This window comes from Lissotriton helveticus, chromosome 2_1 (genome assembly GCF_964261635.1).
Source record: "Lissotriton helveticus chromosome 2_1, aLisHel1.1, whole genome shotgun sequence".
Classification (NCBI taxonomy): domain Eukaryota; kingdom Metazoa; phylum Chordata; class Amphibia; order Caudata; family Salamandridae; genus Lissotriton; species Lissotriton helveticus.
Genome location: NC_136059.1, coordinates 356,531,578 through 356,546,244, shown reverse-complemented (window position 1 = coordinate 356,546,244; position 14,667 = coordinate 356,531,578). Strand labels below are relative to the sequence as shown.

Below are 14,667 nucleotides of genomic sequence, written 5' to 3'. Positions count from 1 at the left end.
GATATTTTAAAGGTGAGGTCTCTGCAGTCAGAAGTAACCATCAAAAGCCCAAATTCAAATGGGTAAAATTTGGAGCTGGGAGACTTTACTAGTATAACATGCAGTCCATTTAAATCACACAGACACCCTGCAGAGAAGTAGTTATCCAGTGCATTTTACTGCCACATAACGTGTTGGCACTTTCTTTGATTACCCATATTTTACTGCAGAGAAGTAGTTATCCAGTGCATGTTTTTTTCCCCCAAACAATGTTAGTATTTTTTTGATTACACATTTTACATACAATCATCAAATACATAATAAAGTACATACATGAATAAAACCGGTGTACTTTTTATCTATTTCCACTAGCTGCTGATCGGCTTTGTTCCGCATAGATGGCTCTGGGTCCGTCCCCATAGCGATTAAATACGGCACACACTAAAAAAATTAGATGAAAGAAAAAAAAAATCGAGCTATAAGAAGCATTATGTTGAAGCATAACAGTACAGTAAAGAAAATATCGAACACTCTTCATATAACCTAGCAGTTTCCAAACAGACTTCAGAAGAAAATATTTTATGATAAATTGTGGTTTTGACATCTTCCTAACACTCAGAGGAAAGACAAAATCAGATAGCGTACTTCTTGCTGCCTGCGCACAGGCTCCAGACATGATCTATGACTTTTCTGCTTATAACCGCCCTACTGGATCCTATATCTCTGTATGTTCATGTATCTGAGTGCATGTTTTTAATTAATGAGCAAGTTACTTACCTTTGGTAACGATATATCTGTAAGAAACATTCGTTAGTGATAGATTCCTTACCTTAGAATTAGCCCCAGGCGTCAGACTAGATTCAGAAAGTTTTCGACAGCAGTATCCCTGCGCGCCGGAAGGTGGTGTCGTGCGGGGGCTCAGCATCGGTCATTGGCATCATGGTCGCTAAGAAGACGTTGCGGCAGCTACTTCAACGCTGCTCTCGCACGCTGACGTCAGTTCTGTACACGACTATCCATGCCAGGAACGCAGAGCCATGCAAGATACTGACCACTGGTGCATTGAAACTAGAGCTCTGAGAGGGATGACCTTAACCCTAGAAATCAGTTCGCAGAACGAGGAGGATGGGTGAGGCTGTAAGGAATCTATCACTAACTAATGTTTCTTACAGAAATATTGTTACCGAAGGTAAGTAACTTGTTCATCTGAAAGTAACACTTAGTGATAGATCCCTTACCTTAGAATAGATACCCCAACAAATACCAACCTTGGTGGTGGGTCTGCCACCCTAGATCACACCAGAAAGTCCCAGAGAGCAGAACGGCCCAAGAAGCCGTCTCTCCGGACTTGGCTGCCCAGGCAATAATGCTCAGTAAAAGTGTGCAGCGAGGCCCACGTAGCTGCCTGGCAGATGTCTTGTAAGGGGACACCACCTCCCAATGCCGTAGTGGCAACCGTCTCCCTGGTGGAATGGGCAGGTAGCCTCACCGGAGGCTCCTTTCTAGTCAGAGAATCACAGGCTTTAATACACAAGACGGCCCATCGGGAGATAGTCTGCTTGTGTACGGCCTGACCTTTCTTGGCGCCAACGTAGCCAACAAAGAGCTGGTCATCCACCCGGAACTGTTGTGTGCAGTTCAGGTAAAATGAAAGCGCAAATTTTGGGTCCAGACGGTGGAGCCTCTCTTCCTCTATGGAAGTAGGCGGAAAGAAGGTGGGCAAAGTGACGGTCTGTCTGATGTGAAAGGCATGGACAACCTTTGGCAGAAAGGATGGACGTGTTCTGAGCACAACCTTGTCCGGATGGACAAATAGAAAGAACAATTGTTACTTACCTGTAAACAGGTGGTTCTCCAGTATTGGTGTCTTTCATAGATTCACAAGCTTGAATATTCCCCGTCGCCGAAGTGGGAGTCCCACGGTAAATAAAATACCAATAACGCTAAATATATGTATATATATGAAAACATAGTACACAATAAAAGAAAAGGAAGTACAACTGAAAACCTCCAAAATGATTCCTACATAGCAATGCAAGGAAAGAGAAAAAACTACTTGTAACACATTAGTGTCATTATGTTAGTCCAAATTGCAGCCAATCAGGCGCCAGCACCCTCTAGAATCTTCTCCTCAGAAGCTCAAGCCCTCAGATTTTCGGAGCACCAAAGTGACCAAGAGTGCATGAGGAGAAGAGAGCCTCTGAGGGGAGGAGGGTGGGTCGCATGTGAATCTATGAAAGACACCAATACGGGAGAACCACCTGTTTACAGGTAACAATTGTTCTTCTCCAGTATTAGGGGTGTCTTTCATAGATTCACATGCTTGAATAGAAAGCAGTAACCTCCGAGAGCTGAGATTGCTAGGCACATATGGAAAACCAAGACAGTAAGGAGTAGTTTCTGTCCTGTAACTCCAGTTCTGTAGTAGGGGTATCTCTGTTATAGTCATAATTTAGTGAATAGTCCCGCTCATGTGCGTGGACCCCGGCAATCAAAAATAATCTCTTAAATTGTCAGAAAATTGCAGAAGAAATGCGTTACTTACCTGTAACTGCAGTTATCCATTATTGGTGTATTTCATAGATTCACATGCCTGAATCATTCCCCGCCGTCGAGATGGGAGTCCCCGGTAAATAGAAAAGTAATGTCCTATAGACATACATAGAGAAAAGTAGGCCTAAGGACCTTGCCTTAGTAGCCTATCTATGTCCTTTTGTAAAAAGGACCAAATTCCTGAAGGTAGCCAATCAGCTACCACCTCCCTCTAGAACCTTCCTGCCAGGAGCCTCAGTCTCTCAGATTTTCGTACGCACCAAGCTAGGTAGACGTAATGAATATGCTACTTACCAGTATGCATCTGTTCTTGGCATGTAGGGCTGCTAACATTCATATCTTTTGCATTAGATCGCCGCCTAGTGTTGGGTCCGGATGATCGCACATTGTTGTCCTGGAAGAGTCTTCGAAGTATCCTGAGATAGGTGGCTCCTCCCCTGGACTACAGTGCGCATGGGCATCGGCTCCATCCCCAGATTGTTTTGCGCCATTGTGGCAGAGATGGAGTGTAAAGTGTAAAGGATGTCCATGCTAATGATTGAATGCAAGAGTATGTCTGCAGCTGCAACAGGCACCGGGGAGGAGGGTGGGCGATATGAATGTTAGCAGCCCTACATGCCAAGAACAGATGCATACTGGTAAGTAGCATATTCAGTTCGAGGCATGTGGGCTGCTAAATTCATATCTTTTGCATAGAATATATAGCAGTCCCTCCATTAGCGGCGGTTGCCCGTGCCAGCTGCAGAAACTTGAAAAAGTGTTTTGAGAACAGCCTGTCCTACAGCTGCTTGCTGCTTGGAATGCACATCAACACAGTAGTGTTTCGTAAAGGTATGTGGCGTAACCCACGTGGCTGGTCTACAAATGTCTTCTAAAGGAATGTTCCCCAGGAAAGCCATAGATGCCCCCAATTTGCGTGTGGAGTGCGCCCTTGGGGGTATTGTCAAGGTACGTTTGGCCTTCTGATAACAGATTTGGATGCACTTAACAATCCACCTGGCTATTCCTGCTTTGGAAATAGGGTTGCCTTTATGCTGTGGCGAGAAGGCAACAAAAAGTTGTTTTGTTTTCCTAAAGTGTTGTGTTCTGTCAATATAGTACATCAATGCCCTCCTGACATCCAAAGTATGAAGCATTCTTTCCGCCACCGTTTGTGGGTTTTGGAAGAATGCAGGCAAGTCAATAGTTTGGTTGAGATGAAACTGTGACACCACCTTCGGAAGGAATTTTGGGTTAGTACGCAGTACCACCCTATTTGGATGAATCTGAAGGAATGGCTCTTGTATTGTGAGCGCTTGCAGCTCACTAACACGCCTCAGTGACGTAATAGCTATTAGGAAAGCTACTTTCCACGTTAGGAACTGGAGTTCACACGAGTGTAGTGGCTCAAAAGGTGGTCCCATCAGTCTGGTGAGGACCACATTGAGGTTCCACACCGGAGCTGGCGGTGTTCTTGGGGGAATGACTCGTTTCAGACCTTCAAGAAAAGCCTTAATGGCAGGCACTCTGAAGACAGAGAGATGCTGCCTGTTCTGAAGATAAGCTGCTATGGCGGATAGATGTATCCGAATGGAAGTGTACGCTAGATTGCACTTGTAAAGATGTAACAGATAGCAAATGATGTTAGGGATAGATGCATCTAGCGGGTCGATGTTATTAGCCGTACAGTAAATGGCAAAACGCTTCCATTTTGCAGCATAGCATGCTCTGGTAGTAGGCTTCCTCGCCTCCTTGATGATGTCCATGCATTCTGGAGGTAGGTGAAGGTATCCAAACTCTAGGACTTCAGGAGCCAGATCGCCAGGTTGAGCTGTTGCGGATCTGGATGCTGAATGTCTCCATGGTTCTGCGTCAAAAGTCTGGGCGTGAGGCGCAGCCTTTGATGCGGCACCACCGAGAGTTCTAGAAACGTGGTGTACCATGCTTGGCGCGCCCACGTTGGAGCAACTAGGATGAGTGTCATTGAGTGCTGCCTTAGTTTTCTTGCCACCAGCGGTATCAGAGGGGCTGGCGGAAAAGCGTACGCAAATCTGCCTGACCAGTTCATCCATATCGCATTCCCCTGCGACTGTGGGTGAGGGAACCTGGCGGCAAAGTGTTGGCATTTTGCGTTTTCGTTTGTGGCAAACAGGTCTATCTCCGGCTGACCCCACTGCTGGAAGTACGGGCGGAGTACTGATGGGTGTAACTCCCACTCGTGCATTTGATGGCTGTATCTGCTGAGCAGATCCGCCATCTGATTGTCCTTGCCCGGGAGGTGTTCTGCCATGAGGAAAATGTTCCTCTGAATGGCCCACTTCCACATGCTCTGAGCCAGATGAGACAGCTGTGGCGAGTGGGTGCCCCCCTGCTTTTGAATATAGTACATCGCGGTCATGTTGTCCGTCCGGACTAACACTACCTTGTTGCACAGATGTACATTGAAGGACTTGAGCGCCATGAAGATTGCCATTAGTTCCAGATAGTTGATGTGCATCTTCTGTTGCTGCGTCGTCCATAGTCCCTGCACTGTGTAAGTGAGCAGATGAGCTCCCCATCCCTGGAGAGACTCGTCCGTTGTCAGGATAATCTGTGGCACTGGCTCCTGGAACAGTCGGCCCTTGCAAAGGTTGTGTGGATTCCACCAATGCAGAGAGTCGTACGCCCGACTGGTAACCAACACTAGGTCTGTTAATTGTCCCCGAGCTTGTGTCCACTGATTTGCTAAGCACTCCTGGAGCGGACGCATATGTAAACGTGCGTGAGGGACTATGAAGATGCAGGAGGCCATCATGCCAATCAACTGCATGAACACTCTCGCTGGGAGCGAGTGTTGTGGTCTGAACCTTTGGATTAGAGACTGCATGCTGTCTATCCTGACTTGGTTCGGCTGAGCCATGGCCGTCAGGGTATTGATCGTCGCACCTAGAAACTGCCGGACATGTGCCGGCTGAAGATGCGACTTTGGGTAGTTCAAGGAGAAGCCCAGGTCGTGAAGGAGGTGAATGGTAGATGACATGTCCGCGGCGCACTGTTGTTCCGACTTGGCTTGAACGAGCCAGTCGTCTAGGTAGGGGTAGACATGGATGTTCTGCCTCCTGAGGTGCGCCGCTACTGTCGCCAGACACTTGGTAAACACTCTTGGAGCTGTGGTCACTCCGAAGGGCAGGACCTTGAACTGATAATGCTTGCCTTGGATAGTGAACCTGAGGTATTTTCTGTGGGACGGGTGTAGTGGAATGTGGAAATAAGCATCCTTGAGGTCCAAGGTTGCTAAGAAGTCCCCTTGGTTTAACAAGGGAAGAATCTGTTGCAGTGTTAGCATATGGAAATGTTCTGACAGTATATACAGGTTGAGGGGACGCAGATCCAGAATGGGTCTGAGAGATCCGTCCTTCTTTGGAATAAGGAAGTACAGGGAATACACCCCTGTGCCTTCCTCCTCCACTGGCACGAGCTCGATTGCGCCTTTTTGCAGCATCACCACTACTTCTTGCTGCAATAAGTGCAAATGCTCTGCGGACATAGGCCGTTGCCTTGGTGGAATGTTGGGTGGAGTGGACTTTAACTCTAGACAATAACCGTACTGGACAAGTTTTCGTTCCCACCTGTCCGTGGTGATGTTTGTCCAGACTGGCAGGAACTGCTGGAGTCTCCCCCCGACAGGTGTTAAATGGTCGGGGGGCAGTGACAGAGAGTCACTGTTTGTTTGGGGCAGAGGAACGGGAATTGTTGTTTCCTCTGCCACGTCCTCTGGTGTTGTTTCCTCGATTACCCTCTTTGTTCTGCTTGGGGTACGAGGACTGTGCTCCACCTCTAGAGAATTGCGACTGTTGACCCATCTGTCCTCTGGTGACTCCACGTGCACCTGAGCGACGAAAAGTGTTGCCCCGGAACTGTTGAGATTGTAGGGCCCCCATAGACTTAGCTGTTTCGTTGTCTTTCTTAATCTTTTCGAGGGTGGTGTCAACATCAGGACCAAACAGTCTATCAGGATTGACGGGCTGATTGAGTATGGTTGTCTGAATGTCCGGTTTAAACCCCGATATGCGGAGCCACGCTTGTCGTCTCAGCATGACGCTAGTGTTAATAGCCCTAGCCGCTGTGTCTGCGGCATCAAGTGCACACTTTATGGCTGCATTGGAGATTAGTTTGCCCTCTTCAATAAGCAGTTTGGTAGGCTCTTGAAACTGCGGAGGCAGGTGTTGTAAAACTTGCTCTAGGGTGTCGTAATGCGCCCTATTATAACGCGCCAATAGTGCTTGTGTATTTGCAATACGCCAGAAATTGGCAGCCTGCGCAGCTACCCTTTTGCCCCCTGCCTCCAGCACTTTTGACTCCTTGTCTGGGGGAGGAGCTTCACCCGTTGTTTGGGAGTTCGCCCGTTTGCGGGCATTTGCGACCACAAGGGAGTCAAGTGGCAACTGTCCCCGAATATATGCAGGGTCTGCAGGCGCTGGTCTGTACTTCTTCTCGATGCGAGGATTGACCACCCTCGCCCTGGTTGGTTCTTTAAAGATGTCCGCAGCATGTTTAAGGACCCCTTTGAGCATAGGCAGTGTCTTGACTGTCCTTTCAGAGACTGAAAAAGTGTCAAATAGAAAGTCTTCTTTAACTGGGTCAGCATGCATGTCCACATCATGATTAGCAGCTGCCCGTTCAATGAGTGCGTGAAAACCTGCAGAATCTTCTGTTGGGGATGCACGTGCAATGAAAGGCTGTGGGTCCTGCCCCACATTCTGGGTGTCTTGGTCACCTATGTCGTCATAGGAATCCTGCTGTGCATCAGGGTCATTGATGGGGAAAGTGTATTAGTGTATTAGTCATCTTCTCCATATCCCTCACCCTCAGAGTGTTCTGGGGAAGGTGTTGGGCTCCTTCTAGGAGGAGGCTGTATAGGTGCCATCAGGGCTGAAGCGTCCGGAGCAAGCCGTTTCTTCTTTAGTGGGATGACATAAGAGTCCACTGGCTGTGAAGTGATCTTTCGTTTGTAAAGGGTCAACTTGCCCGTGTCTGCGTCGATAAAACGCTCAGAATCTTCTTCTGAGTCGAGTAGTCGACTTGAAAGTGCTCCAGACGTTTATGATTCCGACGTCTTTGGCGCCGATTTTGTGGTAAAGGCCTTCGGTGCCTCCTTTGGCGGCAGAAGGAAGAGAAGTTTGCCTGCAGGCTTTGCCGGCAAGTCCATCGGCTTCTGGTGCGACGGCGTCGGAGCCGGCGTCGCAGAGGCCTTCTCCCGAATCCTTTGTAGCGAAGAGACGATGGGGGACGCGTCACTCACAGCGGCACTTGGCGCCGACGAGGAGGCCTTCACCCTGCCCTCGGATCCGACGTCTTGTTGGCCCTTTTGAGTCTTAGACGTGGATGCTGCAGCCGTGGACACAGAGTCTTTGGACCGATGTGTTGAGCTTCCAGCTTTCGATCCGTGTGATTTTGCAGGCTCCGTTTCCACCACGCGTCCGACTAACGATGTCCCAGTCGGCACCGCAGTCTTGTCGCTGGCTTTGGCGGGCTTAGACGGCGTCGCACTTGTCGACCCGTGCCGAACACCCTTCGTAGAGGAAACCTCCTCCGCCGACGATTTCGACATCGTTTTCTTCGACTTCTGTGGACCGGAGGTCGACGGAGTCGATGAGGCAGCAGGTTTTGGTGTTTTTGGTGTAGCGGCCGCCATCTTAGGAACGCTCGAATCCGTAAGTTTCGGTTTCGGGTCGGCCATTTTAGGTGTAGTCGATACCGCCTGTTTCAGTTTCGATACGGGCTTCGCAGCAAGTATGTCCGTGGCCGGGCCTGAGGGCGGGGCCGTGGCTTGCGGTGCGGGGTCTTGGGTAAGGCCGACTGGCGATCCCGTGACCCGAGCCTGATCCGTGTAACCTTCGGGGCATAGCTCATCCCCTGAGCTATCTTCCGCGGCCCCATAAACTTCTTCGACGTCCCCTACCTCGTCGACTTATTCAAGGCCTTGACCCACGACTCCGTCGTCGTCTTCCGGATCCGCCTCGATGTCCGTCGCGGGCGGTGAGATTTGAAGATGATGGCTCTGGCCCTCCTCTTCTTGGTCGCCGAAGATGTTTTCTGGATCCGGGGCCGCTTGTCTGGCCTCAAGGCGCACCGCGCGCCGAAGTTTGAGTGTCTTTTTTGACCTGAATCTGGAGCAGGCCATGCAGTTGTCCTCGTTGTGGTCCGGCGAGAGGCACTTGTTACAGACCGGGTGCACATCGATATGTGGGTATTTTGACCCACAGACGGGACAGTACTTAAACGGGCTTCGCTCCATGGCAAAAAGTTGCCGTCGGGTTGCGATGAGAAGGCCTCGATGTCCGAAGAGTGATACGACTCCGTAGATTCCGACTCAAAGAGACGGAAGAACTCGAGACCGTAAGCAAACAATACCGACGCAATGAATCTAAGGCCTTTTGGCCGTAAAAAAGCTAGTTTTCTCGGTTCCGACAGAGAGACGTCGAGACCGCATCCGAACCCAATGGCGGAAAAAAACAATCTGGGGATGGGGCCGATGCCCATGCGCACTGTAGTCCAGGGGAGGAGCCACCTATCTCAGGATACTTCGAAGACTCTTCCAGGACAACAATGTGCGATCATCCAGACCCAACACTAGGCGGCGATCTAATGCAAAATATATGAATTTAGCAGCCCACATGCCTCGAACCATATGTTATAGAGGGAGAGATGAGACCTTCCTGTGGAGGCAGGAGGGTTGCATGTGAATCTATGAAAGACACCAATACTGGATAACTGCAGTTACAGGTAACGCATTTCTTATCCAGTATTTTGGGTGTCTTTCATAGATTCACATGCCTGAATCAGAGTAGCGAGCAATACATTATGCACATTTGTGATGGAACATTATGAGCAGTCTGAGATAATACATATCATGCAACTAGTAACCATCAGCGAGAATAAAGAATAAAGTAAATAAATGTGCATACCAGTACAGGACGGTGGGAAGAAGGAGGGCTCATCTTACTGGAATAGATGGCGAAGTACAGCCTGGCCCACAGCTGCATCCTGCATCAGTTCCGTATCCAGGCAGTAGTGCCTGGTAAATGTGTGCGGCGATTTCCAGGTCGCTGCCCTGCAAATGTCCAAACCGGCACTCCAGCATATAGTGCCGCCGATGTGGACATAGCTCTTGTGGAATGTGCTCGGACTTTGGAGTGTAATGGACGTCCAGCTTTGTCATGGCAAAAAGCAATTGCAGATGATATCCATCGTGAAATGCTTTGTTTGGAGAGTGGCATGCCTTTTCTAGGTCTGCTGAAAGCGATGAAAAGCTGATTCGTTTTTCTGAAATGTTTTGTTTTGTCTAAGTAAAATTTAAGACATCTTTTTAGGTCCAAAGAGTGAAGGGATCTTTCAGCTGCAGTACTGGGATTTGGGAAGAACGAGCGAAGTACAAGTGGTTCATTTAAATGGAAGCCCGAGGGGACTTTAGGAATGAAGCGAGGATTAGTTCTTAAGATCACTCTGTCTTCTCTGAACTGCATGAAAGGATCTTGAATGGAAAGAGCTTGTGACTCACTGACCAGTCTAGCTGAGGTCAAAGCTAAAAGAAGTGCTGTTTTCCATGAAATATATTTGATATCAGCCCTATGGATGGGCTCAAATGGGTATTTCATCAATTGGTTGAGTACCACATTAAGGTGCCATGTTGGTGGAATTCTACGTGGCCGTGGAAATTATCTATAGAGCCCCTTAAGGAATTGCTTTATTAATCTGTTGGACCATAGAGAAGGTCATTTTGAAGTTCTTGTAAAGCGGGAGATTGCTGCCAGATGAACTCTGATAGAGGCATGTGCAAGTCCCGATTGTGCCAGATGTAATAAATATGGTAGTAACTGCTCCGGAGTGATCCTTAAGGGATGGAGATCGTTGTCCTTACACCAAACACAGAAGAGTTTCCATTTCAAGGAGTAAGTTTTGTTTGTGCTAACTGCTCTTGCTTTAGCTAGTACTTCCTTGCACTCCTGCGGGATGTTTAGTTGGCAGAACTCTCGGTACTCAGGAGTCATGCCGATAATCTGAGAGATTTCAGATTCGGGTGGAGTACTTGGCCTTTGGACATCGAGAGTAGAGAGGGATGCTGATCCAGATGGATTGATGGGTGGACTGAGAGGCGACGGAGGTCCGTGAACCAATGCTGTCTCGGCCAGTATGGGGCAATGAGAATCAAGGTGCAGTGCTCCGTTTTCATTTTCCGAATGACTCTTGTTATCAGGGGAAATGGAGGAAATGCGATGGAAAATGCATTTCCTAGTGACCGTGGTTGGGGATGCCAGCTTGCGAAGTTGTGGCATTTGGCGTTCTCCCTGGTGGCAAAGAGGTCTATTTGCGGTCTCCCCCATGTCGAGAAGATGTCGTTTAGTACTTTTTGGTCTAGTTCCCATTCGTGGGACAGTGACCTCTGCCTGCTTAGAGCGTCCGCTATGACGTTGTCCTTGCCTGGGACATACTCTGCTGTTAGTTTGATGTTGTTGTGTACTAGCCAGTTCCAAATTTTTTGCGATTCGCGAGATAGTGTCAGCGAACGTGTCCCTCCCTGCTTGTTCAAGTAGTGCATTGTGGTTGTGTTGTCCATTCTCACAAGCACTGCTGAGTTTTTGATGCGAGGGAGGAATGCTTGGAGAGAGTGGAGAACTGCCCTGAGTTCTAGGAGGTTGATATGTAGTTTCCTTTCTTGTTTCGTCCACTTGCCACTGATCTGCAATTCTTGAAGGACTGCACCCCATCCTTCTAGAGAAGCAGCTGTGGTGATGACATGTGGAGTTGCAGGCATCAAGAACGTTAGACCTTTCGATAGGTTCTTGTACGTTCTCCACCATAGTAAGGCCTTGGTTATTTGTCGAGTAATGACTATGTGATCCTCGAAAGAACCTGTACATTGAGTCCACTGCTTGGTCAAGGCCTCCTGGAGGGGGCGCATTCTGAGCCGACAGGGAGGAATGAGAAGTATGCAAGAAGACATCATCCCTAGTAGGGACTTGAAAGTACGGACTTTGATGGTGTTCCTTGAAGACACTGCGGTAGCCAGAGTGATCAGTTTGTGTTTCCTTTCCCGAGATGGGAATGCTTTGGAAGAGGTCGTATTTAGAATTGCCCCCAGGAATGTTATAACTTTGGTTGGCCGTAAGGTCAATTTCTCGTGGTTGAGTGCCAGACCTAGGCTTTGGAAAATAGTGAGACAGGCGTTGGAAGACATTTGTGCGTCTGTCATAGAAGGCGCCTTCACCAGTCAGTCGTCCAGGTAGGGGAAGACCTGGTGTCCTTGCTGACGTTGGAAAGCTGCCACAGGAGCGAGGCACTTTGTGAAAATGCGAGGCGCTGATTTGAGGCCGAATGGGAGGACACAGAATTGGTAGTGTTGACCTGCTACTGCGAATCTTAGGAATTTTTTGTGGCGCCTGTGTATTGGGATATGGTAATATGCGTCTTGCAGGTCTAAAGACGCCATAAAGTCTCCTTCTTCCAGGGATCCCAAGATTTCCTGGATGGTCACCATTCGAAACGATTGGCTCTTCAAGAATGTATTGAGTGCCCTGAGATCTAGAGTGGGCCTCCATTTCTTTTTCTTCTGTTGTATTAGAATGAAGCGGGAATAAAATCCCTTCCCTTTTTGAGCTGATGGAACTCGCTCTATTGCTCCGTTTTTAACATTGCAGAGATTTCTTGAAGGAGTAATCGTAGGTGCATCTTGCGAGGAGGAGTTAACGGCGGGATTGAACTGAATTCCAATGAGTGTCCGTGTTGGATTAATTGGAGTACCCACCGATCCGCTGTTATTGATCTCCAATTGTGGAGGAAGTGTGTCAATTTTCCTCCAATCTTGAAGGGACGAGACGGTGGAGGGACTGGCTGTTGGAAATGGTCATTGGCGTCCGCCGGCTGGTTTCCTCTGGCTCTTCCCCCTGAAGTTCGATCTCCCGTAGGAGGTCTGACGACCCTGTTGCTGTTGCCGCTGTTGGTATTGTGAACGATTTTGACCATAGGAATAAGGGGATTTTACTTGATATGATCCCCTGTAAGAGGGTTGATCCCTGCTCCTTTGCCCTCGAAAGGACTGGTTTCTGAATTGCAATGTGCCGAGAGCTCTTGCAGTGTCTGTGTCTTTTTTGATTGTTTGCAGGGCCTCATCTATTTTGTCGCCAAATAGGTGTTGTCCGTCATAGGGCATGTCCAAGACTTTGGTTTGGACCTCCTGGCGGAAGGATGTCGCTTTGAGCCATCCTTGTCTGCGCAAAACTGCTGCACCTGCCAGCTGTCTAAAGCCTGTCATCGCGACATCCACAGCAGAATCGATGATTTCCGATGCTGACATTTGACCTTCCTTAAGGAGCGATTGAACCTCATCCTTTAATTATTCAGGTATATCCGCTAGGTACGGGACAATTGTCTGTTATATCTGCCTAGTAGCGCAATGGCGTTGGCTACTTTGATAGTCATAGCCGACGTTGTAGAAAAACATTTGCCGATGCCATCCAGTTTCCTGCCCTCCTTGTCTGGTGGTGCTGACAGTGGAGAGGACGGATTCCTTGAATTCTTTTGTGCGGCTTGGGTGACTACCGAATCCGGCTTGGGATGTGCATTAAGGCAGGTAGGTGCTGTTGTTGGTGCCTTATACTTCTTATCCAGTCTAGGTACCACTATTGAAACCGATGCAGGTGTTTGCATTAGTTGCTGACCTTGTTCCCAAATGTGATCTATTATGGGAATTGATCTAGCCGTCTTTTTGATAGGATCCTTAAAATCGTATAAGAAACAGTCCGTTTCATGTGATTCCATGGTCATGTGGAACCTAGTGGCTGCTCTCTCTATCAAATTATGGAATCCGCCAATATCCACTGGCGGAGAGTCCGAAGTATTTGGTTCAGGTGTGGCTGGAAAATGAGCGATATAGTCTTCATCGTCTCTGTTCTGGGACAGGTCGTCTCTAACCTCCCCTTCCTCTGGTTCATTGCCCTCTTCCTCAGAAGATTGGATGTGATGAATTGTTTCCCTCTCTTGAGGAATATCTAAAGGTGGTGGTCTTGTCTTTGGAGATGGTTGCGGTCTGGATGATGCTGGAGATTTCTCCGTAGTAGGGGCCGCTGGTGATTCAGGGAATCGTTTCTTGTAGTCCTCGATCAAGAATTGTAGATCGGTGACTATAGCTGCTGGAAGGCAGATCATAGGAGTCACTTGAGTCTGTACTTGAGTATGAATAGTATGAATAGTTTCTTCCGTAAAAATGACGTCATCGCCATCTTCATCTGTGCTCTGGCATTTTACAATTAGATCCGATGGACTAGTAGCCTGATCTATTTGGTCATCCTCAGAGTCATCATCTTGTAGCAGACAAGATGGGGGTAATCTCTGTACCCTACTTGGAGATGTAAAATCTGGCGTAATAGGGTTTTTAGTAATCTTTTTTGATGGTATTAATTCAGATTTTTTCCATGGCGTGGACGATGTTGTCGTCGACATCAGTGTCGTCGATGGTGCTGACGTCGATCGTTTTTCAATAGTCGACGATGAGGTCGTCGACGGTTCCTTCGTCGACGGTGTGGTCGTCGGCGGTGTTGTCGTCGACGATTCTTTCGGCGTCAACGGTCCAGTCGACGGTGGTGATTTCGTCGTCGACGGTGTACTCGTCGACGGTGACTTTGACATCGTCGATGTCTTTACCGTCGTCGATGTCTTCGTCGACGGTGCGCCCGATGGAGTCTTCGTCGACGGTATAGGTGTCGACGGTTTTTGCCTCGTCGGCGGCGGGGTCGTCGTCGTCGACGATGACGGAACCTTGATGAACGTCGATTGCTGTTTTAGAAGTACAATCGATGACAGTGGCTTACCCGTCATCGACGATTGAGTGGTCGTCGTCGTCGATAAAGAGGCTGACGACGCCATTGTCGTCGACACCGTCGTCGTCGATGTGGAGACATATGTGGTTTTTCTTGAAGAAAACGTCGACGAACTCGTCGACGATGACTGCGTCGGTTTTCTGAAGGTGGGAACATCCTTCACAGGCTTGACAGATTTTACCTCAGAAGACTTTGTGGTAGTCTTTTTAGAAGGAATGTCTGTAGGGCTAGGGGAAGCATCCCTTGGCCTCTTCAAGGACAGTTTTGATGAAACTGAAGCCATTTCACTGCCCTCTGAGGA

General features: G+C 48.5%; 1 protein-coding gene across 14 annotated transcripts in view; it reads right to left on the bottom strand.

The window, feature by feature from the left end:
* Positions 1-14,667, bottom strand: part of NIPBL (NIPBL cohesin loading factor) — a 1,942,504-nt gene that overhangs the window by 191,877 nt on the left and 1,735,960 nt on the right. For all 14 annotated transcript variants that reach the window (XM_078674965.1, XM_078674957.1, XM_078674966.1 and 11 more), the window contains one exon: positions 313-420. In XM_078674965.1, coding sequence (XP_078531091.1) covers positions 313-420 — 108 coding nt within the window. The remainder of the gene's footprint in view (positions 1-312; positions 421-14,667) is intronic.